Source organism: Myotis yumanensis, unplaced genomic scaffold (genome assembly GCF_028538775.1).
Source record: "Myotis yumanensis isolate MYYU_CA2020_CCGP unplaced genomic scaffold, mMyoYum1.0.hap1 SCAF_10, whole genome shotgun sequence".
NCBI lineage: Eukaryota > Metazoa > Chordata > Mammalia > Chiroptera > Vespertilionidae > Myotis > Myotis yumanensis.
The window spans coordinates 81,623,182-81,644,890 of record NW_027223761.1 but is presented as its reverse complement, the minus strand read 5'-3'; the positions used below and the strand labels follow the sequence as shown (position 1 = coordinate 81,644,890).

Below are 21,709 nucleotides of genomic sequence, written 5' to 3'. Positions count from 1 at the left end.
GGAGGACAAAGTTGGCATATTTACCCTAAACAATTTCAAGATTTCTAATAAAGCTACGGTAATCAAGGCAGCATGACATTGGCATAAAGGTAGACAAAGAACTAAATGGAAGACAGCAGACAACCCAGAAACAGACCCATGCAAAACAGTCAATTTGGAAAGAAGACTAAACATCCTTCAGTACAAGCGGTTAACTAAATGAGGATTTTTTCGTTATGGTCCATCTCTGCGTGGAAAAGCTCGCAGGGGCAAGAGGCTAAGGGGGACTCTCACACTCGGACACAGAAGAGCAGTGTACAGTACAGCACGTACGTCTAAAACACAAAACGTGCGGGGAGTGGGGGATCTGTCTGTTTTAAAGGTCTGGGAGGAATTCACCAAGTCACTTTTGGGATTGGAGCAAGGATCAAAGAGGACACATAGACGTTAAGTTTTAGTGACTTGTTATTTTTAAAAGTGAGAAACACTTCCTATTGTCCTCACAGGACAAGGGAGTGCTACCAATTCTAGCAGGTGTGTGAAGGCAGCTGGCACACAGCTGGCACACAGCTGGCCCATAAACAATGTCAGTTTCCTTCCTTCCATCCACATTTCTTCAACATCGCTGCAGCCATTTATTTATTACACTAGAGGCCCGGTGCACAAAAATTTGTGCACTGGGGGGGGGTGGGGGTCCCCCAGCCCAGCCTGTGCCCTCTCGCAGTCTGGGACCCCTCAAGAGATAACAACCTGCTGGCTTAGGCCTGCTCCCGGGTGGCAGAGGGCAGGCCCAATCCCTAGGTGCAGCCCCTGGTCGGGCTCAGAGCAGGGCTGATTGGGGAGTTGGGGCGCCGCCCCCTGTCATGCACAGAGCAGGGCGGATTGGGAGGTTGTGATGCCACCCTCAGTCACGCTCAGGGTAGGGCTGATTAGGGGGTTGGGGCACCGCCCCCTATCACACTCAAGGCAGGGTCAATGGGGAGGTTGCGGCACCACCCCCTGTGATGCACAGAGCAGGGCCCATCAGGGGGTTGGAGAGCTCCCCCGTCACGCACAGAGTAGGGCCGATAGGGGAGTTAGGGCACCACCCCTTGTCACACACAGAGCAGGGCCGATCAGAGGGTTGGGGCGCCACCACTGTCACACTCAGGGCAGGGCCGATGGGGAGGTTATGGCTCTACCCCGTCACAGACAGAGCAGGGGCCGTGGAGGGGGAGGGGGGGTTGGGGCGCCACACCCTGTCATACACAGAGCCGCAGGACGATCAGGGGGTTTGGGTGCTGCCCCCCTGTCATGCTGATCCCGGTGCCAGGAGACCTCTCGGCTCCGCTGATCCCGGTGCTGGGAGGCATATTACCCTTTTACTATATAGGATAGAGGCCTGGGGGCTGGCTGGTTTGCCCTGAAGGGTGTCCTGGATCAGGGTGGGGGTCCCCACTGGGGTGCCTGGCCAGTCTGGGTGAGGGGCTGAGGGCTGCTTTCAGGCTGGCGGTTTTGACTGAAGCTCCCAACCGCTCCTTTTTTTCTTTTTTTTTTTTTCTTCTGGGCCAGCTTTAGCTCTGGCTCTAGCTCTGAGGCTTCCGCTGCTGGTTTGTTTGCCGTTCTATAATCGAAACATTGTATAACTTCAGCTCTGAGATCCCAGCCGGCTATATTTTTTACAAAGTTTCAAACTGCCAGCTCAGAGGCCTGCAAGTCAGGCGGGGAACGTTGGAGTCTGCAGTCACTGGAGCAAGCAAGCCTCATGTTCGCTTCCAGCTGCCTGGCTGCCGGCCGCCATCTTGGCTGACAGTTAATTTGCATAAGGATATGCTGATTAGCCAATGGGAAGGGTAGCGGTCGTACGCCAATTACCATTTTTCTCTTTTATTAGTGTAGATATGTGTACATGAAGGTGCTGTTATACTGATTCTATTTCTCTTATAGCTTTTCATTAAAAAAAATATCCAAAAGCAAAACATAGATACATACAAAGTTAAAAACAGAGAGAAAAAGAAGATAGAAGCTATTAGATAAGGCAAATGTGAATATCAGGGTGGATATTGGAAACAAAACAGAAACCGTTATTCTACAAACACGACCATGAGTCCCCAGCTCCTGGAATACAGTGTGCGGTGCTGAAGGACTAACTACAAGAGAGATGTCAGGAAGCTGGAGAAGTTAAAGGAAAGGCCACTAAAAAGATCCAGAGGATAGGAGACTGCCAGGTAAGAAGCTAAAGGGTTCCGATTCTTCAGCGGAGATGAGTGAGGCTGCCATTGCACTCATTCTGAAGTACAGCCAACACAGTAAACGGATGGATAAGAACAGGACGGCCCTGGCTGGTGTGGCTCAGTGGATAGAGCGTGGTCCTGCGGACTGAAGGGTCCTGGGCTCGATTCCGGCCAAGGGCACATACCCAGGTTGTGGCTCGGCCCCCAGTAGGGGGCATGCAGGAGGCAGCCGATCCATGATTCTCTCTCATCACTGGTGTTTCTATCTCTCCCTCTCTCTTCCTCTCTGAAATCAATAAAAAATATATTAAAAAAAAAGAAAAAGAATAGAATGACTAACCCTCACACAAGCCCAGCATCAGCGAGGACCCCTCAGCCACCTGGGGACAGTGCGGGACAAGCATAGGGCAATCCCGCGCTGCCGCAGGAAGTAAAGGTAGGGCACCCACTTGGGGAGGCAGCCTGGGGGAGCCCTGTGCACTGCAGGGCAGAGGGGACCTGCAGAGAAGAAACAGGCCGGCAGAGAGCGGGGAGGGTGCAGCCTTAGGAGAGCGGCCAGTCTGTTTCCGCACCCTGCACCTGCTCCCCCAAGACATCCTGACTGTTCTCTGCTCCTCACTATCCAAAGGGCTGCACCCGAAAATATGAACGATCCCGTGAACACGAGCGTGTTCCTGAAGAGGCCACTCAAATGTGGGGATGGGCTGCCAAGAGAGGTGAAACCCCTGCCGGCCTGAGCCTCAGCGCAGACCTCACAGCATTAGCACCCACGTGGACATGCTGACGGGTCTCCACGTCGGTCTGCAAGGAGCAACAGACATGGCCGAGTGTACCCACACGATGCTGGACTCAAGGAGCTGACAGGGCCACAGCTCAGAAACCGTTATTCTACAAACAGGACCATCAAGTCAGCCTATGCTCCCGGCCCCTGGCATCAGGCTGCCCAGCGGAGGAGCGGCCCATTGCTTCCCGTCCTCAGGGCAGGACAGGCTATGGAAGGCGGCTGGTGAGCGCTGACCTCCTTGCCTGGCTCCTCCGCCTCTGGTGGCACGTCCTGGCCACAGCGTGCAGACTTACCATGGCTTCCACTCCTGAGGCAGTGGGGCCACAATGCCCTCCCGGGCCAGCCACATCAGTTCCGGCTCCTTGATGGGATCAATACCTATCTCTCTGGCAAATTCAAAGATTTCTGCAAGGAGAAGCAGGAGGGTAGAAAAGTAAGAGAGGTGGATGAAAAGAAAAGTAAGTCACAATCACCTGTGAAATAATAAGAAATATATATGCTAGTCTCTGCCCCCAGGTCCTGAAACAGCTTCTAAAACCCTTGCAATCACTGCTGGTGGGAATGCAGACTGGTGCAGCCACTATGGAAGACAGTATGGAGGTTCCTCAAAAAATTGGAAATGGAACTCCCATTTGACCCTGTGATCCCACTTCTAGGAATATATCCCAAGAAACCAGAAACACCAATCAGAAAGGATATATGTACCCCGATGTTCATAGCAGCACAATTCACCATAGCTAAGATCTGGAAACAGCCTAAGTGCCCATCAGTAGATGAATGGATTAGAAAACTGTGGTACATCTACACGATGGAATACTATGCTGCTGTTAAAAAGAAGGAACTCTTACCATTTGCAACAGCATGGATGGAACTGGAGAGCATTATGCTAAGTGAAACAAGCCAGTCAATGAAGGAAAAATACCACATGATCTCACTCATTCATGGATAATAAAGACCATTACAAACTTTTGAACAATAATAGATACAGAGGCAGAGCTGCCTCAAACTGATTGTCGGACTGCAGTGGGAAGACCAGGGAGGGTTGGGGGACTGGAGGGAGGGGAGTAAGAGATCAACTGAAGGACTTGTATGCATCCATATAACCATAACTAATGGACATAAGACACTGGGGGGTAAGGGAGGGCAGGGGCTTGTTAAGGGTGGGGGGGGAAAAAAAGGACACTTATGTAATACCCTTTGTAATACTTTTAGCGAAAAATAAAAATTAAAAAAAATAAATAAATAAAAATAAAAATAAAAAATAATAATAAAATAAAATAAAATAAAACCCTTGCAATCTCCCAAGTCCTAGGAGTTCTTCTGCCCAATGAGGAGACTCTGGCTAGACTCTAGTGGCCCTGGATGAGGCTGGTCACCAGATTAGAAGCTTGGAACTCTGAGGCTCACCCCCATTCTCCAAAGAGGGGAGAGGGATTGGACATGAGTTCATGGATTATGTCTACATGATGAAGGCTCCAGAAAGATCCCCAGCCAGAGCCCCCAGGAACCACCCACATGCCAGGAAGACGGCACACCCCCACTCCACGGGACAGCGCTCCCACAGTGGGGACCCTCCCAGAGCTCTCCGTGTCTCTCTTCATCTGGCTGTCCAGCACACCCTTTACCATGCCCTTTATTATATAACAAACTGCACACATAAGTGTTTCCCTGAGTTCTGTGACCTGTTCTGGCAAGTCATTAAACCTGAGGACAGGGTGGTGGGAACTGTGGTCGGTGTACAGCTGACACACCCACAGAACCGGGGACCCCCGGGGACTTTGGATTAGTGTCTGGAGTCGGGGGCAGTCTTGTGAGAATGAGCCTTGACCTGTGGGGCTGACCCTAACCCCAGGCAGACAGTGCCAGGACTGCACGGAACAGCGGGACATCCCGCTGCCAGGGAGCTGGCTGGGAGGGGAAACCCCACACGACTGGTGTCGGAAGCGTGGAGGTCAGAGGAAAGGAAAAGCAGGGTTTCTCCCCAAACTTTTCCACTCTGCCTTTACTTTCCAATTCCCTTCAGGGAGCAGTATTAGTTCTACATAATAAATATGTGTGATTTTCTTAAGTTACAGTTATAAAGGGCACATCTGAATCCAGCATGCTGTTACCATACTCCAAGAATATAATCTGAAGCCACGTTAAAGGCAAAGAAAATAAGACCAGGACTTCAGTGTGGGCTCAAGAAGAACAGCCAGACCGTCCTGAACGAGGGCAGCCTTCCCAGGACCCAAGCTCTCCCAAACCTGCAAAACCTCAATGAAAAAGTCCTCGCCACTCACACAGGCCTGGGCTGAAAAAGGACCAGCGAATGAGCCCCTTGGAGACCTGACCAATACACGACGGGGTACAAGCAGGTGGCAGGTGCCGCGAGGGGAGAGGTGCTGCGAGGGGAGAGATGCCTGGGGGAGAGGTGCCGCGGGGAGAGGTGCCGCGGGGGGAGAAGCACGGCGGGGAGAGGTGCCCCAGAGCCACGGGAGCAGAGGCCGGATCCGAGGCGGCGGGATGATGAGCAGGCAGCCTCTTCCCACTCACTGAGCCTCTCCCGTGAAGGAAGATGCCTCTTCAATTGTGCGTTATGCTGTGAACGCTAACACTCCTGTTGTACTCTTTTGGAATCAAGAATTTAGAGCCCTAGCTGGTGTGGCTCAGCGGCTGGAGTGTCATCCCATGCATTAAAGGAGGCAGGTTGATTCCCGGTCAGGGCCCATGCCTAGGTTGCAGGGTCACTCTGGTCGAATGGTCGGGGCATGTTAAGGAGTCAACCAATCGATGTTTCTCTCTCACAATCAATGTTTCTCTCTCTCTCTCTCTCAAAATCAAGTTTTTTAAAAAATTTTTTCAAACATTTAGAAATGCTCTCTTGCCAGAGATCTGGAGGAATACAGGAGGCACAAGTACTGAGTTAGGGGCTATCTCACCGAGAAGAAAAAAAAAGGTACACAAGGTAACCACGGAGTATGTCACCAGAGCCCCGGGAAGAACAAATAAATTCTCCAGGGGCATCAGTGCTTGAGCTGATACTGACCCTGGCCAGAGAGGCATCACAATAGGGGTCACCTCGGTGGAGAGTTTGGAGGGTGACATACCTGGGGACTAGGAAACAAAAGAACTTTCTCAAAGGCCCAGCTGCAATGCGGGAGCCAAGGGGCCACCTGAGTCACTGATTTCACAGCCGGTTTTGAGTGCCTCCTGTGCAGTCACCATGGCATGGACGAGAGGGGACACTGGGCATGGATTCCCAGTTCACTGAGTAGAGCTGTGTGACTGCAGAGAAGTCACTTAACCTTTCTGTGACTTGGCTTCTTCAACTTTAAAATGGGAATAATAAAAGTTCCTAACTCATGACTTACTATGAGCAAGTATATAGAGAGTTCTTACTACAGAGGATAGCGCATAGTAGAATTCTGTTTTCATCAATATTAATAATATTATTGTTTCCGTTTAAAGAAAAACACGGCTTTAGTTTGTTCTTAAGAAATTGGGTTTCCCTGGCCTCAGCACTCACTGCATTTCATAAAATCCCCTACTGTATTTTCATTTAAAACTAAGCACTGGTCTAATCCAAGGTAGGCACACTTTTTCTGTAAAGGGTCAGACGGTGAATATTTTAGGCTTGTGGGTCACATGCTTTCTGTCACAACTTCTCAACAATGTCCTTGCAGCATGAAAGCAGCCACAGATTATAAATGGACAAGCAACAGGCCCAGCCAGCATGGCTCAGTGGTTAAGCATCAACCTATGAACCAGGAGGTCATGGTTCAGTTCCTGGTCAGGGCATGATCCCCAGTATGGGGCGTGCAGAAAGTGCAGGAAGCAGCCGATCAAAGATTCTCTCTCATCATTGATATTTCTTTATTTTTTAAAGGAAATTTTTGTTTTTCGTTTTATTGATTTCAGAGAGGAAAGGAGAGGGAGAAAGAGACAGAAACATCAATGATGAGAGAGAATCACTGATTGGCTGTCTCCTGCATGCCCCACACTGGGGACCGAGCCCGAAACTAGGGCATATGCCCTGACCGGGAATCAAACTTTGATATCCTAGTTCATAGGTCGACGCTCAACACTGAGCCAGGCCAGTCATGCTCATCATTGATATTTCTCTCTCTCTCTCTCCCCCTCTCCCTTCCTCTCTAAAATCAATAAAAATATTTTTAAATTAAAAAAAAATTTTTTTCAAAAGCAAGCAACAGACCAGATTAGGCCCATGGGCTATAGTTTGCCAACCCTGTTTTAAGCCAAACAGACTGAGCAGCCCTGAGCATATACCATCTTTGCCTCAGAAGAATGACATTAAGTCAGAGCTGATTCCTGCCCTGGAAGAACTATTGCAGCACACGCCAGGCATCTTACCTTGCTCACTGGGGATGTAGGTCTCATCATAGTCTTCCTCCAGGACCAGCTGGTCTCCTATGCGGATGGGTCTTCCAGCCATGGCTGGTCTGGGCTCCAGGCCTAGACCCCAGAGACCCCCGCAAAGAGAGAATGAGTGCCCAGCTTAGATGAGACCGTCAGAGCTGCGTCATGGGGCCCCTAGGTCCAACCAGACCCTGCAAGCCAACCGCGCTGGGAATGTGCCAGACGCTGGGGGAACCCGGGCCTCCCGGCTCTGTGCCAGGAAAGTTTCCTGAGACACATCTCCCCCAGGTTTGCTGAACCCTTGGTGACCACAAAAGATCTGAGAACCAACTCAAGAGGTTGGCTTCCTACCCCTCAAATGAAGAAAGAACGAACAGCACAGCAGCCCCGGCTGGAAAACCCTAGTGATCAAAATAGCCAACAGCACACACACACAGCCCCACACACACCCGCCAGTACCAGCAGCCCCCCATGGTCACACCGCCTCAACAAGGCCCCTATTTACACCCAACAGTGCCTCAAGGAGCTCACCCTCTAGTGAAGGTAGCGCACTCAACCTCAATAGCAGTGCCCGGCGGAGGGAAAGCACGCCTGCTCTGAGCACTGGAGAGGAGAGTGGAGAGCTATGCCAGGTGCGGGAGCACCACGTGCAGACCGGTTCTGGAGCTGGGCACCAGCGCGAGCGACGGGGGCTGCACCAGCGCGCAGCGGGGGCAGAGGTGGAAAGCTGGGTAGACCATGTATAAGAGCCTTGACTCTGCCCCGTAGCAAAGGGGGTAGGGTCCCTGCGGGCTTCAGTGACAGAAAGTGACACGGTGGCCTTTCTTTAGGATGACAGCCCTGGCAGGAGTGGCAGGGCTGGATTAGAGAAAGAAGACTGGGCTCCAGAAACCACTGAGGCGCTGCCATCCAGGTGAGAGGCCTGAACGAGGGCAGAAGCAGCGGGAATGGAGAGGAAGGAACAGATGTGAGGGCTGCGTGGATGTTAGCAGGACTAGGATGAGAGGAAAGAGGGGGAAAGGAGTCCAACGGGAATCCACGGTTTCTAGCTTTGGGAGCAGGACAGTGCCAAATTCTCCAACGGACAAGCTGGCGCCATTCTGGAACTGCTCCTTTCCTGTCCCTGTAACCACCTCAGGACCCCAAGGCCAGGCCATCCTCCCGGACGGCAGCACCTACGCTGACGCCCAGTAACAGAGACAAGCCGCCCTGTAGAGAAGCTGCCACAGCCCTGACTGTGTCCCCCACCAAGGAGGCGCCAGCCACAGCTGCAACCAACAGCAGTCTGAGGAGCAGGTCCTGACCTCTCCAGCAGCTGCCACTGTCGCAGAGGAGTAAGCAGGACACCCCTGGGAGCAGGAAAAGCTGTGCGCACGGGGCTGGGAGCAGCCTGCACCGCATGCCAGGAAACGGCAAGGCCTGGTCCTACTGAATCTGCTCCAAGATTCCCAGAGAGGGACCCTGATCCACGGCATGGGACCCACGAGGGGCCATTACCAAGGCCCCCTCTGCAGCCTGAAAGCTGAGGGATGGACAAAGAGGTGTCTGGCCTCAGGACGCACAGGGAGCAGGCTCTGCCACCTCTCGCTCCCACGGCACCACGGAGCAGCATGGCAGGAAGGCAGGCTGATGAAGCAGCATCTTCTCCCTCTGCAGGCATGAGCCCCGCGGGAATCTGGCCTCTGCCACAGGAGCCCAAGGACGCCTTGTGGACCTCGCGCTCCAGACTCGACACACACAGACTCTGCAAAGGCAGAGCCAGAAAGACCAAGAGCAGCGCACATGGCCACTGTCTGGGGCTTATCTAATCCTCGGGGTTGGGAGGAGAGGGAGAGGGAAGATCTCTGGGAGGGAGGAACCAAGGGTGGCCTGAACATCAGGCTGAGAATTAGTCACTCCAGCAGGCGGTGATCTATACAGGCCTTGTGTCAGCTACTCAGAGAAATCCTGCATCTGAGAAATGGTACCCACCCCTGGACACATCCCAGCTCTAGAAAGCACAGCAGATGCAATCTGTCCTTGTGGTGAAGTGCCTAATTAGCTATGGACATAGTTATCCACGTTAAGCTATTTAAAGGTCAGAAAGGTCCTGGAAATCTGAACTCATGGATCACTTAACTGTCAAACGAACCTGCCAGAAAATTTTTTTAAAAGTGTGGGTTATATTCTACCTTCTTTCCTCACTTTGCCTAGCTTCAGAAAAGAGTGGGCAGGGACAGGGCCAAAAGAGCAGGAACTATCGGATTGAGGAAGGTGGCGGGAGAGAAACCATATTTATTTAATGGCTACCAGAGACCATTTACTCATTCGAGCACTATGCAGGGAGCTGCGTTTACTTATGGCTGTGCACTAGAGATGTAATGGTGAGAAAAGCCATTCTGCTGCTGCTCCCCTTGTCTATGGCCTCAAAAAGGAGGGTGACAAACATCCCAAAGTCACAGATAAATGTACAATTATAAACGAGGTCGAGCTTTGGAAGAAATGAACCTGACGTTAGCCTATGCTGAGGACTGAAGGTACGTATGCACTGGACAGAGTGGAAAAGGTGTTCCCACAGAACCAGCAGCGCGTGCAAAGGCCCTGCAACAGGAAAGCACACCAAGCAAAAAGCAGCATGGCTGCCAACGCTGCTGGGGACATGGGTGGAAGCCATGCCATGCCGAGAAGTTGGCCTTCATAATAAGAAAGCCAGGAAACGCTTTTTTAGATCTACCTTTTGAAAAGATCACTCTGGCAGCCACTGGGAATGCAGACTGGAATGGAGGCCAGATCAGAAGGGAGAAAATCCAAGTGGCTGCAGAGAGATTAATAAGAAACGGTGCGCTAGTGTAGGTGAGATATCATGATAACCTGGACTCCAGGGGTAACAGGGAAGATGAGAGGTCTAAGATAGCAGCCTGAGATCTGCTACTGCAAGTACATGGCACATGTCCTAACATTTCCTTCCAAGTCTGAGACTGTCGATCACAGCAGCCTACATGACTTCAGAACCATCAGTAATGTACTCCTACCAGCGGAACAGTCATTTAGGCTTTTATATATATAGACTAGAGGCCCAGTGTACAGATTCGTACAGCACTTAGCAACAGGTCAGATGAAATGTGATGAGATCTACTTGCCACCAGGCCCGAGACCCTCTATGGGCCATAACAATCGCAGGGGAGGGGTCATCCAATTGCACTCATCCATCTCCTGCCAATCCTAGAATCTAGGAAAAAAAAAAGTGGCTCATGTACCTCCTCCAGGCAGCCCTCCCTGGTTAACCTCAGCTACTCCCATGAACACATAACCTCCTCAGCAGTAAGGACAGTTTTCATGTGTTCATAGGCATATTACTCCTAATATTACTTTGTTCATGGGAATATGTTCCCCTCCCTGTTAACCACAAACTTATGAGAGCCATGCCTCCTCCCTCCTCTGCATTTTCTGACCAAGCCCAAAATAAGGTATATAAACTGTAGGAGCTCTGTCTGCTATAAACCATAACATAGAGCCAAGGAATCTCAGTCAAAAAACCTGTAAGACCTTTGGTCTAACTACTCCTCCCATGCCAAAATCTTCCTCTCTATGCTGTAAGTGACAGACAGCACAGTGGTCCAAGGACCGGCTTCAGGGCCAGAAACTCCTGAATTCAGCTCTCTCCTTACCGGCTGTATGACCTTAGGCAAATTTGGCAAGGCCCTTCACCTCCTGTGTATAATGGAAACTCATGATAATCTACATCAAAAGGTTGAGGATGAAATGAGATACTTCTCATAAAATATTAGGAGTAATATGCCTCTAGTATGCATATAAGATCTTTGGTTAATCTCTTCCCACCCTCCCCCCACCCCCTTCCCTCTGAGATTCATCAGTCTGTTCCATGTTTCCATGCCTGTGCATTGAGCATCTGCCCCCTGGTGGTCAGAGCGTGTCATAGCTACCAGCGGAACAGTCATTTAGGCTTTTATATATATAGACTAGAGGCCCAGTGTACAGATTCGTGCACTGGTGGGATCACTCAGCCTGGCCTGCGGGGATCGAGCCAAAACTGGCAGTCCAACGTCCCCTGAGGGGTCCTGAATTTCGAGAGGGTGCAAGCCAGGCCAAGGGACCCCACTGGTGCACAATCGGGGCTGGGGAGGGACCGCGGGAGGGCTCCAGGGCAAGTCCGGCCCGTCTCGCCCAGTCCTGATTGGCCAGACACCAGCAGCAAGCTAATCTACCAGTTGGAGCGTCTGCCCGCTGGTGGTCAGTGCGCATCATAGCAACTGGTCAAACGGTTGAACGAACAGTCGGACACTTAGCATATTAGGCTTTTATTATAGTATATAGGACTAGAGGCCCAGTGCACAAATTCGTGCACAGGTGGGGTCCAGCCAGCCCACCCTGATCAGGGCCAATCAGGCTGGGCTGGCTAGGGGGAGGGACTATGGGCGGGTGGCCAGCCGGCCCTGCCCCCTGCTTGAATTCCTGGTCAAGGGGACAATTTGCATATTAGCTTTTTATTATATAGGATTAACTATGAAAAGGTCTTGCCCATATTAAGCCAAAAATCACTTCCTAAGAAGTTTCCTCTCATTTGCTTGTTCTGCCCTTTGGACCTAGAGAGCACTCCAAGCTTCTCTACTCTAGACTAAGCCTCCATTCATTGCACGTATACCCCCCACCCCTGGGCATCGGTTGCCTTCCTAACGCTGTTGATTTGTCAGCATGGCCAACAGTTTGTACATCTGAACACTAACAAAGCACCCACACGCGCGCGTGCGCACACACACACGCACACGACCACGCACGGTTACAGTTCCTGAATATTTATTCCTTCCGACCTGCTTGCACAATTTTAAAGAAAGTTCACCACAGTGGGGAGTAAATTCCTGGAGAAGGCTTTGGGGAGAAGCAGAAGACACAGAGTTGATTATGTAGTGGCAATGAGAACAGGTCTTAGAACATTCTTGGATTTAATCTCAGCTCTACCACTTACACCTGGCAAGTTGCCTCAGTTTCCTCATCTGTAAAATGGGGATAATAACAATATCTATCTCAAAGGGTTGAGAGAGATATGATTCACTACATATAAAATACTTAAAATATATTAAGATCTCAGTAATTGTCAGTTGTTGTTGTTACAATTCACTTCTTTAAAATTTTTTTTATTGTTGAAAGTATTACAAATATCCCTCTTTTCCCCCCACTGACCCCTCCTCCCCACTCTCGTCCCCACCCCAGGCCTTCACAGCATTAATGTCTATGTTCATGGGTTATGCATATATGCATATAAGATCTTTGGTTAATCTTTTCATGCCCTCCCTCTTCTCTCTGAGATTCGTTAGTCCATTGCATGCTTCCATGTCTCTGGATCTATTTTGTACAATTCACATTCCGAAAGGCCTTATTTTACATTGTTCCAGAAGACAAACCCAGTACGAGGGAGTATCAATTAAGACCATTTAGCCCTAGCCAGTTTGGCTTAGTGGATAGAGCAGTGATGGCGAACCTATGACACACGTGTCAGAGGTGACACGTGAACTCATTTTTTTGGTTGATTTTTGTTAAATAGCATTTAAATATATAAAACAAATATCAAAAATATACATCTTTGTTTTACTATGGTTGCAAATATCAAAAAATTTCTATATGTGACACGGCACCAGAGTTAAGTTAGGGTTTTTCAAAATGCTGACATGACGAGCTCAAAAGGTTCGCCATCACTGGGATAGAGTGTCAGCCTTGTGGACCAAAGGGTCCCAGATTCCATTCCAGTCAAGGGCACATACCTCGGTTACAGGCTCCTCCCCAGCCTCGGCCCTGGTCGGGGCGCGTGCAGGAGGCAACCAATCGATGTGTTTCTCTCACATCACTGTTTCTCTCTGTCTTTCCCTCTCTCTCTCTAAGAACCAATGGAAAGTATTCTCAGGTGAGGATTAACAACAACAAAAGACCATTCAGACATTCAATAACCAGCTACTGAACACCAGCCTGGGTCAAGCACAGTGCTCACTGTCAGGGCTACCAACCTGGTTACACATGATCATATAAAATGTTAAGCACATTAAGGGACTTAACAAAATACAATGGGACACAAAAGGGCAACTAAGCTTACTCTGGAGATGAGGCCCGTAGAAGTGGTGGTTGAAGGACAAGCGGCAGCTCCCCAGGAGAGGGAGCAGGGGAATGTATGGCAGCAGCAGCAGCGTGCACAAAGGCAGGGCAGGAAAGAACACGGGGTGCAGAGAATTCATTGTGACAACAAAAGTTTGCAATCACTGAACTCTGCCTACATTCCAAGAACTGCGCTAATGCTTACATACATCATCTCACCTTATCCTCTCAGCTAGGAAGAGAGTATTGTCCCCATTTTTCAAATAAGGAAACTGAGTCTCAGAGCAAGGTTTAAATGAGTGGTTCCCAATGGGGCACATGCCCCACAGGGGGGCAATTTGATTGTTAAGGGGAGCAATTCGAGAATGAGTTATTAACGGTGAATTTTTTGCATTTCTTATGGTTCTAGGGGCTTCATATACAGTCTTATTAATATACTGTGACATGCCGAAACCGGTTTGGCTCAGTGGATAGAGCGTCAGCCTGCGGACTGAAAGGTCCCAGGTTCGATTCCGGTCAAGGGCATGTACCTGGGTTGCGGGCACATCCCCGGTGGGGGATGTGCAGGAGGCAGCTGATCGATGTTTATCTCTCATCGATGTTTCTAACTCTCTATCCCTCTCCCTTCCTCTCTGTAAAAAATCAATAAAATATATTTTTTTAAAAAATATACTGTGGAGGAGAACCAAGATGGCGGCGTAGGGAGCGGACCTGTGTGTGCTGCTCTCTCACAGCATCATTGAAACTATCAACTATGAAGTAAACAACCGCCACTCAGAACCATGGGGAAGTTGGCCCAGTGGGAGATCTACAACTGGAAGAAAAGAAAGAAGCGCAGTGAGACTGAGTGGGAGCTACGGAGGCACCAAAACCAGAGGTACGCAGTCACACGCCACGCGGGCTGCAAATGGATTCTCGGTTTTTTACGAACCCTCGAATCCTCTGGGCTTGCTCGGGGCGGGTCTCTGAGGCCCCAGATCCCACAGGGAGAGGCGGCCACGGCCTTGCAGTGGTCGGAGAGCGAGGGAAGCTCTGACACGCGGCTGCTCGCCGGCACTGAGGGACAAGAAGTCCTGGTGTCCCGGGGAGGCGAGGGGCACGGAGACGCCGCCATCGCTATTTCCTCCACGCTGGCGACTCCCTGTGACCCCACCCTACCCTAAGGGCTGTGCCAGAGGCACAAGAGGGAATGACTGTGCTTTTACAAACTCTCAAATCCACTGAGCTGGTTCGGGCGGGTCTCTGAGGCCCCAGGCCCCAAGGCGAGAGACGGCACGACCTTCCAGCGGTCAGAAAGCGAGGGAGGCTCTGGCGCTCGGCTGCTCGCCGGCACTGGGGGACGCAAAGTCCTGGAGTCCTGGATAGGCAAGGGGCCGCTGAGTCTCCACCCCGGCGACTCCCTGTGACCCGGCCCTACGCAATTTACATTCCCATCTGGGCTGTGCCAGACTCAAAGAAACGCCTTTGCTTCTGCAAACTTTCAAATCCACTGAGCTGGTTCAGGCGGGATCATGAGGCACCAGACCCTACGGGGAGAGGCAGCACGGCCTTGCAGCCATCAGAAAGCGAGGGAGACTCTGTTGCATAGCTGCTCGCCAACACTGGGGGACACAAAGCCCTGGCAGAGATTCAAGGGGCCGCGGAGACTCAGCCAGTGCTATTTGCTCCGCCATGGCGACTCCCTGAGTCTCAGCCCTAATCAATTTACATCCCCATCCAAGCTGTGCCAGGTGCACAAAAAGACCCACCTGCGCTTTTGCAGCCTATCCCAACAAATTGCAGACTTCAACTGCTCGCAGCCATGGGAGACACACTCAAGAAGCAGACCCAGGAGAACCAGGATGGCGGCATAAGGAAGAGACCTGTGCGTGCTACCTCACACAACAACATTGAAACTACCAAATATCAGACAAACACCTATCATACAGAACCATGGGAAAAGTTGGCCCAGTGGAAGCTCTACAACTGGAAGGAGAGAAAGAACATTGAGACTGAGTAGGATGTGACACCAAGTACAGAGCCCAACCCAAAAAACTGCAGATTTCAACTCCTCGCATAGAAAGAAGCGCATTGAGACTGAGTAGGATGTGCAGAGGCACCAAGTACAGAGCCCATCCCAGCAGGCTGCAGATTTCAGCTCCTTTCATCTGGGAGGGACGCAATCAGGGGGCAGAGTCGGGTCCGGGCCTGGCCAGGGCTGGGCCTGACTCGGCCGGCACTGTGGAACTGCTGTACCAGCAAGCGCACAAACATGCCCACTGGTCCCAGTCTCTTGTGGGGCGCTGGGGGACAGCAGACAGGCAGTCTGTGCACTTGGTGGAGGGAAGGAGTGCTGGATGTTCAACCACCAGGAACGCCTGGAGATTTTGTCTGGTGGGGAGCCGCCGGCAGGGGACAGAGGGCCAAACTTCCTGTTTCCCCAGTAAGGCTGGGATGGCCCCGGTGAGGTTGAAACGGTCCCGGTGTGGTAGGGACGACCCCGGTGAGGTTGAAACAGCCCCCGTGAGGTAGGGACGACCCCAGTCAGGTCGAAACGGCCCCGGTGTGGTAGGGACAACCCCGGTCAGGTTGAAACAGCCCCGGTGTGGTAGGGACAACCCCGGTCAGGTTGAAACGGCCCCGGTGTGGTAGGGACGACCCCGGTGAGGTTGAAACAGCCCCCATGAGGTAGGGACGACCCCAGTCAGGTCGTAACGGCCCCGGTGTGGTAGGGACGACCCCGGTGAGGTTGAAACGGCCCCCGTGAGGTAGGGACGACCCTGGTCAGGTCGAAACGGCCCCGGTGGGGTAGGGACAACCCCGGTCAGGTTGAAATGGCCCCCGTGAGGTAGGGACGACCCCGGTGAGGTGGAAACGGCCCCCGTGAGGTAGGGACGACCCTGGTCAGGTCAAAACGGCCCCGGTGTGGTAGGGACAACCCCGGTCAGGTTGAAACGGCCCCCGTGAGGTAGGGACGACCCCAGTCAGGTTGAAACGGCCCCGGTGTGGTAGGGACGACCCCGGTGAGGTTGAAACAGCCCCCGTGAGGTAGGGATGACCCCAGTCAGGTTGAAACGGCCCCGGTGTGGTAGGGACGACCCCGGTGAGGTTGAAACGGCCCCCGTGAGGTAGGGACGACCCTGGTCAGGTCGAAACGGCCCCGGTGGGGTAGGGACAACCCCGGTCAGGTTGAAACGGCCCCGGTGTGGTAGGGACAACCCCAGTGAGGTTGAAATGGCCCCCGTGAGGTAGGGACGACCCCAGTCAGGTCGAATCGGCCCCGGTGTGGTAGGGACAACCCCAGTCAGGTTGTAACAGCCCCGGTGTGGTAGGGACAACCCCGGAGAGGTTGAAACGGCCCCCGTGAGGTAGGGACGACCACGGTGAGGTTGAAACGGCCCCCGTGAGGTAGGGACGACCCTGGTCAGGTCGAAACGGCCCCGGTGTGGTAGGGACAACCCCGGTCAGGTTGAAACAGCCCCGGTGTGGTAGGGACAACCCCGGTCAGGTTGAAACGGCCCTGGTGTGGTAGGGACGACCCCGGTGAGGTTGAAACAGCCCCCGTGAGGTAGGGACGACCCCAGTCAGGTCGAAACGGCCCCGGTGTGGTAGGGACAACCCCAGTCAGGTTGAAACAGCCCCGGTGTGGTAGGGACAACCCCGGTCAGGTTGAAACGGCCCCGGTGTGGTAGGGACGACCCCGGTGAGGTTGAAATGGCCCCCGTGAGGTAGGGATGACCCTGGTCAGGTCGAAACGGCCCCGGTGTGGTAGGGACAACCCCGGTCAGGTTGAAACGGCCCCCGTGAGGTAGGGACAACCCCGGTGAGGTTGAAACGGCCCCCGCGAGGTAGGAACGACCCCGGTGAGGTTGAAACAGCCCCCGTGAGGTAGGGACGACCCCGGTCTGGTAGGGACAACCCCGGTCAGGTCGAAACGGCCCCGGTGTGGTAGGGACAACCCCGGTGAGGTTGAAACAGCCCCCGTGAGGTAGGGACAACCCCAGTCAGGTCGAAACGACCCCGGTGTGGTAGGGACAACCCCAGTCAGGTTGAAACAGCCCCGGTGTGGTAGGGACGACCCCGGTGAGGTTGAAACGGCCCCGGTGTGGTAGGGACAACCCCAGTCAGGTTGAAACAGCCCCGGTGAGGTAGGGACGACCCCGGTGAGGTTGAAACGGCCCCGGTGTGGTAGGGACAACCCCGGTCAGGTTGAAACAGCCCCGGTGTGGTAGGGACGACCCCGATGAGGTTGAAACGGCCCCCGTGAGGTAGGGACGACCCCAGTCAGGTCGAAACGGCCCCGGTGTGGTAGGGACAACCCCGGTGAGGTTGAAACGGCCCCCGTGAGGTAGGGACGACCCCAGTCAGGTCGAAACGGCCCCGGTGTGGTAGGGACAACCCCGGTGAGGTTGAAACAGCCCCGGTGTGGTAGGGACGACCCCGGTGAGGTTGAAACGGCCCCCATGAGGTAGGGACGACCCCGGTGAGGTTGAAACAGCCCCCGTGAGGTAGGGACGACCCCAGTCAGGTCGAAACGGCCCCGGTGTGGTAGGGACGACCCCAGTGAGGTTGAAACGGCCCCCGTGAGGTAGGGACGGCCCCGGTGAGGTTGAAACGGCTCTGGTGAGGCTCAGACGGCCCTGGTGAGGTTGAGACTACTCCAGTGAGGTTGGGACAAATAAAAGGGACCAGTATGGACTGATGAACAGGGGTAGATACAGAAGCAGAGCAACATTGAACAGAATGTTAAACTACAGTGGGAAGCCTGGGGAGGGTTGTGGGGGGGATTAAGAGACCAACTGAAGGACTTATATGCATGCATATAAGATTAACCAATGGACACAAGACACGGGGCCGGGGGGGGGGGGGGGGGTAGGGGCCGGGGGAATGTCAAGGGGGGGAAAAAAGGAGACATATGTAATACTCTTTGTAATACTTTAAGAAATAAAAATTATTAAAAAAATAAAATAAAAAAATAAAATAAAAAAATAAAAACTAGGGAAAAAAAAAATATATACTGTGACATATTTATGCATTTTAGTTCTCTATTATGTTTTGAAACTTTGCTATTTTTTCATGTCACTTCATATTATTATATTCTTAACAATTTCTTAGTGATTTCTTCCTCAGGACTTCAACTGTCCTCTCATTCTTTGATTTTTCTCTTTCATGGAGGTCATGTTCTTTGGAAGCTTGTTTAGACCAAGTTAATGGCCTTTTAGGCTTCCTCCACATGAATAGGAGTTCACTTTTTGAATAATAAGAATTATATGTCACGAGGGGACATCAGGATTTTAGAGATGCTTAGGTGGGGCATGGCCAAAACCAGGTTGGGAACCACTGGTTTAAATAAAACACAATTTGTCCAAGGGGGCACAGCTAGTAAAAGGCACAGCAAAACATGTGCACACCCACATGCACGCGATTCCAAAGCCTGAGCCCGAACCACTGTCATGACCAGAGCGCAAGGGACGGTGGGAGGAAGGGGCACACGGTGAAGGACTGTGTCCTGTGCCTGAGGAGGAGTGGTCACGGGATGTCACACAATCAGGACGGCTGTGTAGTAAGCACTGATTCGAGAAGGGAAAGAACAGAGGCCGAGGGTCCACGGAGGAAGTGACCCTGAAAGCACAGGCAAGAAACTGTGAACTCAAGTGGTGGCTGTGAGAACGGGAAGGAAGGGCCAGATTCCATGGATATTAGGAGAATTACTGGGCTTGAAGTCTACACCAAGTGAGGGAGAGGGAGGTGGGAAGTCAGAGCACTTAAGCCAGTATCCTGTTCACGGTTATATTGTCATTTCTGCACCTTGCCATCAGCGCATCTAGCATACCAGCTAGAAGAGAGGAAATTCCCAGCGTCTGCTGCAAGCATTAGAGGAATTCCAGGTGCAACTGGGCCTCGTGAATGGTGACGTCCTTCCTTCGCGGAGACAGGAAGAACAAGAGGAACAGATCTGAGCTCAGGAAAGAGGCCTGGTTGGAGCCACAGTTAGTGGGAATCACCATTAAATAGATGGTAACCCAACCTCTGGGTGAAGTCACCCAGAGCTGCCTGTGGTGGGTAGAATGGAGGGGCTGCAAAGGCAACTGAGGAAGGCTGCGTCAGAAAAACCAGGAGAACCCCAGGGGTGGCTCAGTGGACTGGAGCCCCTAGAAAATGTTGCAGGGTCGATTCCTGGGAGGCAACCAATTGATCTTTCTCTCTCTCTCTCTCTCTCTCCAATCAATATTTGTCTCTCTTCCTCCCCTTCCTTCTCTCTCTCTCTCAAATCCATAAAAACATATCCTTGGATGAGGATTAAAGGAAAAAAGCAGGAGAGGAATCTTGGAAGCCAAGTGAGGACAGCAGGAGAAGGCAGATCTTTTCAAATCAATGCAAGGAAAGTTAAAAAAGAAAACCAAAAGTTTTCTAACTTCCCAGCTGCCGCAAAGAGGGAAAGGGTCTGGCTAGCCCTGGAGTCGCCCCGAGGAAGCTGTCCCACAGGAGAGGCGCCCACGCCAGGCCCGCGGCGGCCGTCACACCGGCGGGGCCAGGTCTACGAGCGCCGCCAGCTCTCGCCGCCGGCGCCGGCGCCGGCGGCCGCAGCCCCGCCCGGCCCGGCCCTCGCCGCTCGGGGGTCCCGGCAGAGGCTCACGGCCCGCCGGCCTTTCTCCTTCTTCCTGCAGTTCCTGCCCACGCTCGCGCACACCCGCTCGTTGGCCCAGAGTGCCTCGACTCTCCCGCTCCCTCCTCTCCCGGTCCCCCATCCCTCCTCCGAGGACGTGCTCACCGGTCCCCGAGGCGGAGGCTCCGGGCTAGGGCTCCCGGCTCTGCACAGCTTCCCAGCACCACCCCGGCTGCCCCGCTCCACCCCGGCTGCCCCGCTCCCCGCTTCCAGGGACGCCGGGGTGTTGCCCTGCAGCGGCCCACAGCCACTTCCGTTAAGGGTAACAACGTAGCAACTGAGAGTCCCGCCTCTACCCGGAGCCAATAGGTCGCAGAATGAGAGCTCTGACATTGGATTGGTTAGGCGTCCTGTCGGCTCACGGAAGAGTGCTGCACCTTTCCCATTGCACAATGGGAGATGTAGTCCAAGATAGTCGCTGTGGCTCCGCTTGGGGCTAAAAGAAAGCTCTGAATTTAGATATGAGGGGAATTCCTTCCCAGGCAGCAAAAGTGCATTCACTGCATGTATAGTAACGTAAATTAACTAGGGAAATTTATTGCTCATCATTTTTTAAAATATATATTTTATTGATTTTTTACAGAGAGGAAGGGAGTGGGAGAGGTAGAAAGATCAATGAGAGAGAAACATCGATCAGCTGCCTCCTGCACACCCCCTACTGGGGATGCGCCAGCAACCAAGGTACATGCCCTTGACTGGAATCGAACCTGGCCGACGGTCTCTATCCCCTGAGCCAAACCAGTTAGGGCTGCTCATCATTTTTTAGTAGTGTGATTAATATCAGGTGAACAGCACACTGATCATAAATAACCCATAAGCCTTTAATAAGCAACGGAAATGTGAATATAAGGTCATAGAACACTCAACCCCCCCCCCCCTCAAAAAACAAAAAACAAAAAAGAATGGCTGCCTTGTGCTCTGATTAAATCAATGAGCACCTGACACGGAGTTAAGAGACTAGTTTCTACTGTCCATCCTTTCACCAGAGCATGGATTCAGTTTGCATATCTGCAAAGTGGGAATAATATCTGTCCTAACTAATTTGAAGAGACTGTTTAAGAGGAAAAAGAGTGACACAATGTATAACCTCTCCACACACCCTATTTGGCAGAAGGGTTGTTACTAATATAACTCTAAAGAGTAGGTAAGTGTGTCAAAGACAACTCTGGCCATTATCAACCATACAACTGGGGGACAGGAAAGTTAAGAGATGTTACTATAACCGGAATCAAGGTTCTGCTGCCTGCACCATGAAAACCAAACTCGTGAGACCGATGCTGGTAAAAAAGGAAAGGTTTGAGTGCTGGGGGACTCGACCCAAAGCCCATCTCTGCATCTCAGTGCAGGCAGAGGTTTTTATAAGGAGAGGCAATGCAGAACAAAGAGATCAAGGGGTGGGGGTTGAGAAGTTCTCTGCGTGCAGGCCAGCACAGTCCATTCCGGTACGGATCTTGAAACTGGTCAAGTGATGGTCTGATGTGCGTCATCTGGTTCTACATCATTCTGGTTCTGTCTCATCCTCCATCTATGGTTGAAGATCAGCCAGTCTCCCAGAACGGGGATGACTGGAGGCCGGAGTCTGCATCTTCTGAAGTTAGTTCCTAGGATTCTTATACAAGCATGCTGTTCTCTACAAGCTATGTACAT

General features: G+C 52.2%; 1 protein-coding gene across 7 annotated transcripts in view; it reads right to left on the bottom strand.

The window, feature by feature from the left end:
• CEP164 (centrosomal protein 164) overlaps positions 1 to 20,288 on the bottom strand; it is an 85,920-nt gene extending 65,632 nt beyond the window's left edge. For all 7 annotated transcript variants that reach the window (XM_070426131.1, XM_070426129.1, XM_070426133.1 and 4 more), the window contains exons 1-3: positions 20,168 to 20,288; positions 7,330 to 7,431; positions 3,270 to 3,381 (exon numbers count right to left, since the gene is read on the bottom strand). In XM_070426131.1, the coding sequence (XP_070282232.1) occupies positions 3,270 to 3,381; positions 7,330 to 7,411 (194 nt within the window). In that variant the 5' untranslated portion in view covers positions 7,412 to 7,431; positions 20,168 to 20,288. The remainder of the gene's footprint in view (positions 1 to 3,269; positions 3,382 to 7,329; positions 7,432 to 20,167) is intronic.
• Between the last annotated feature and the right edge of the window lie 1,421 nt (positions 20,289 to 21,709).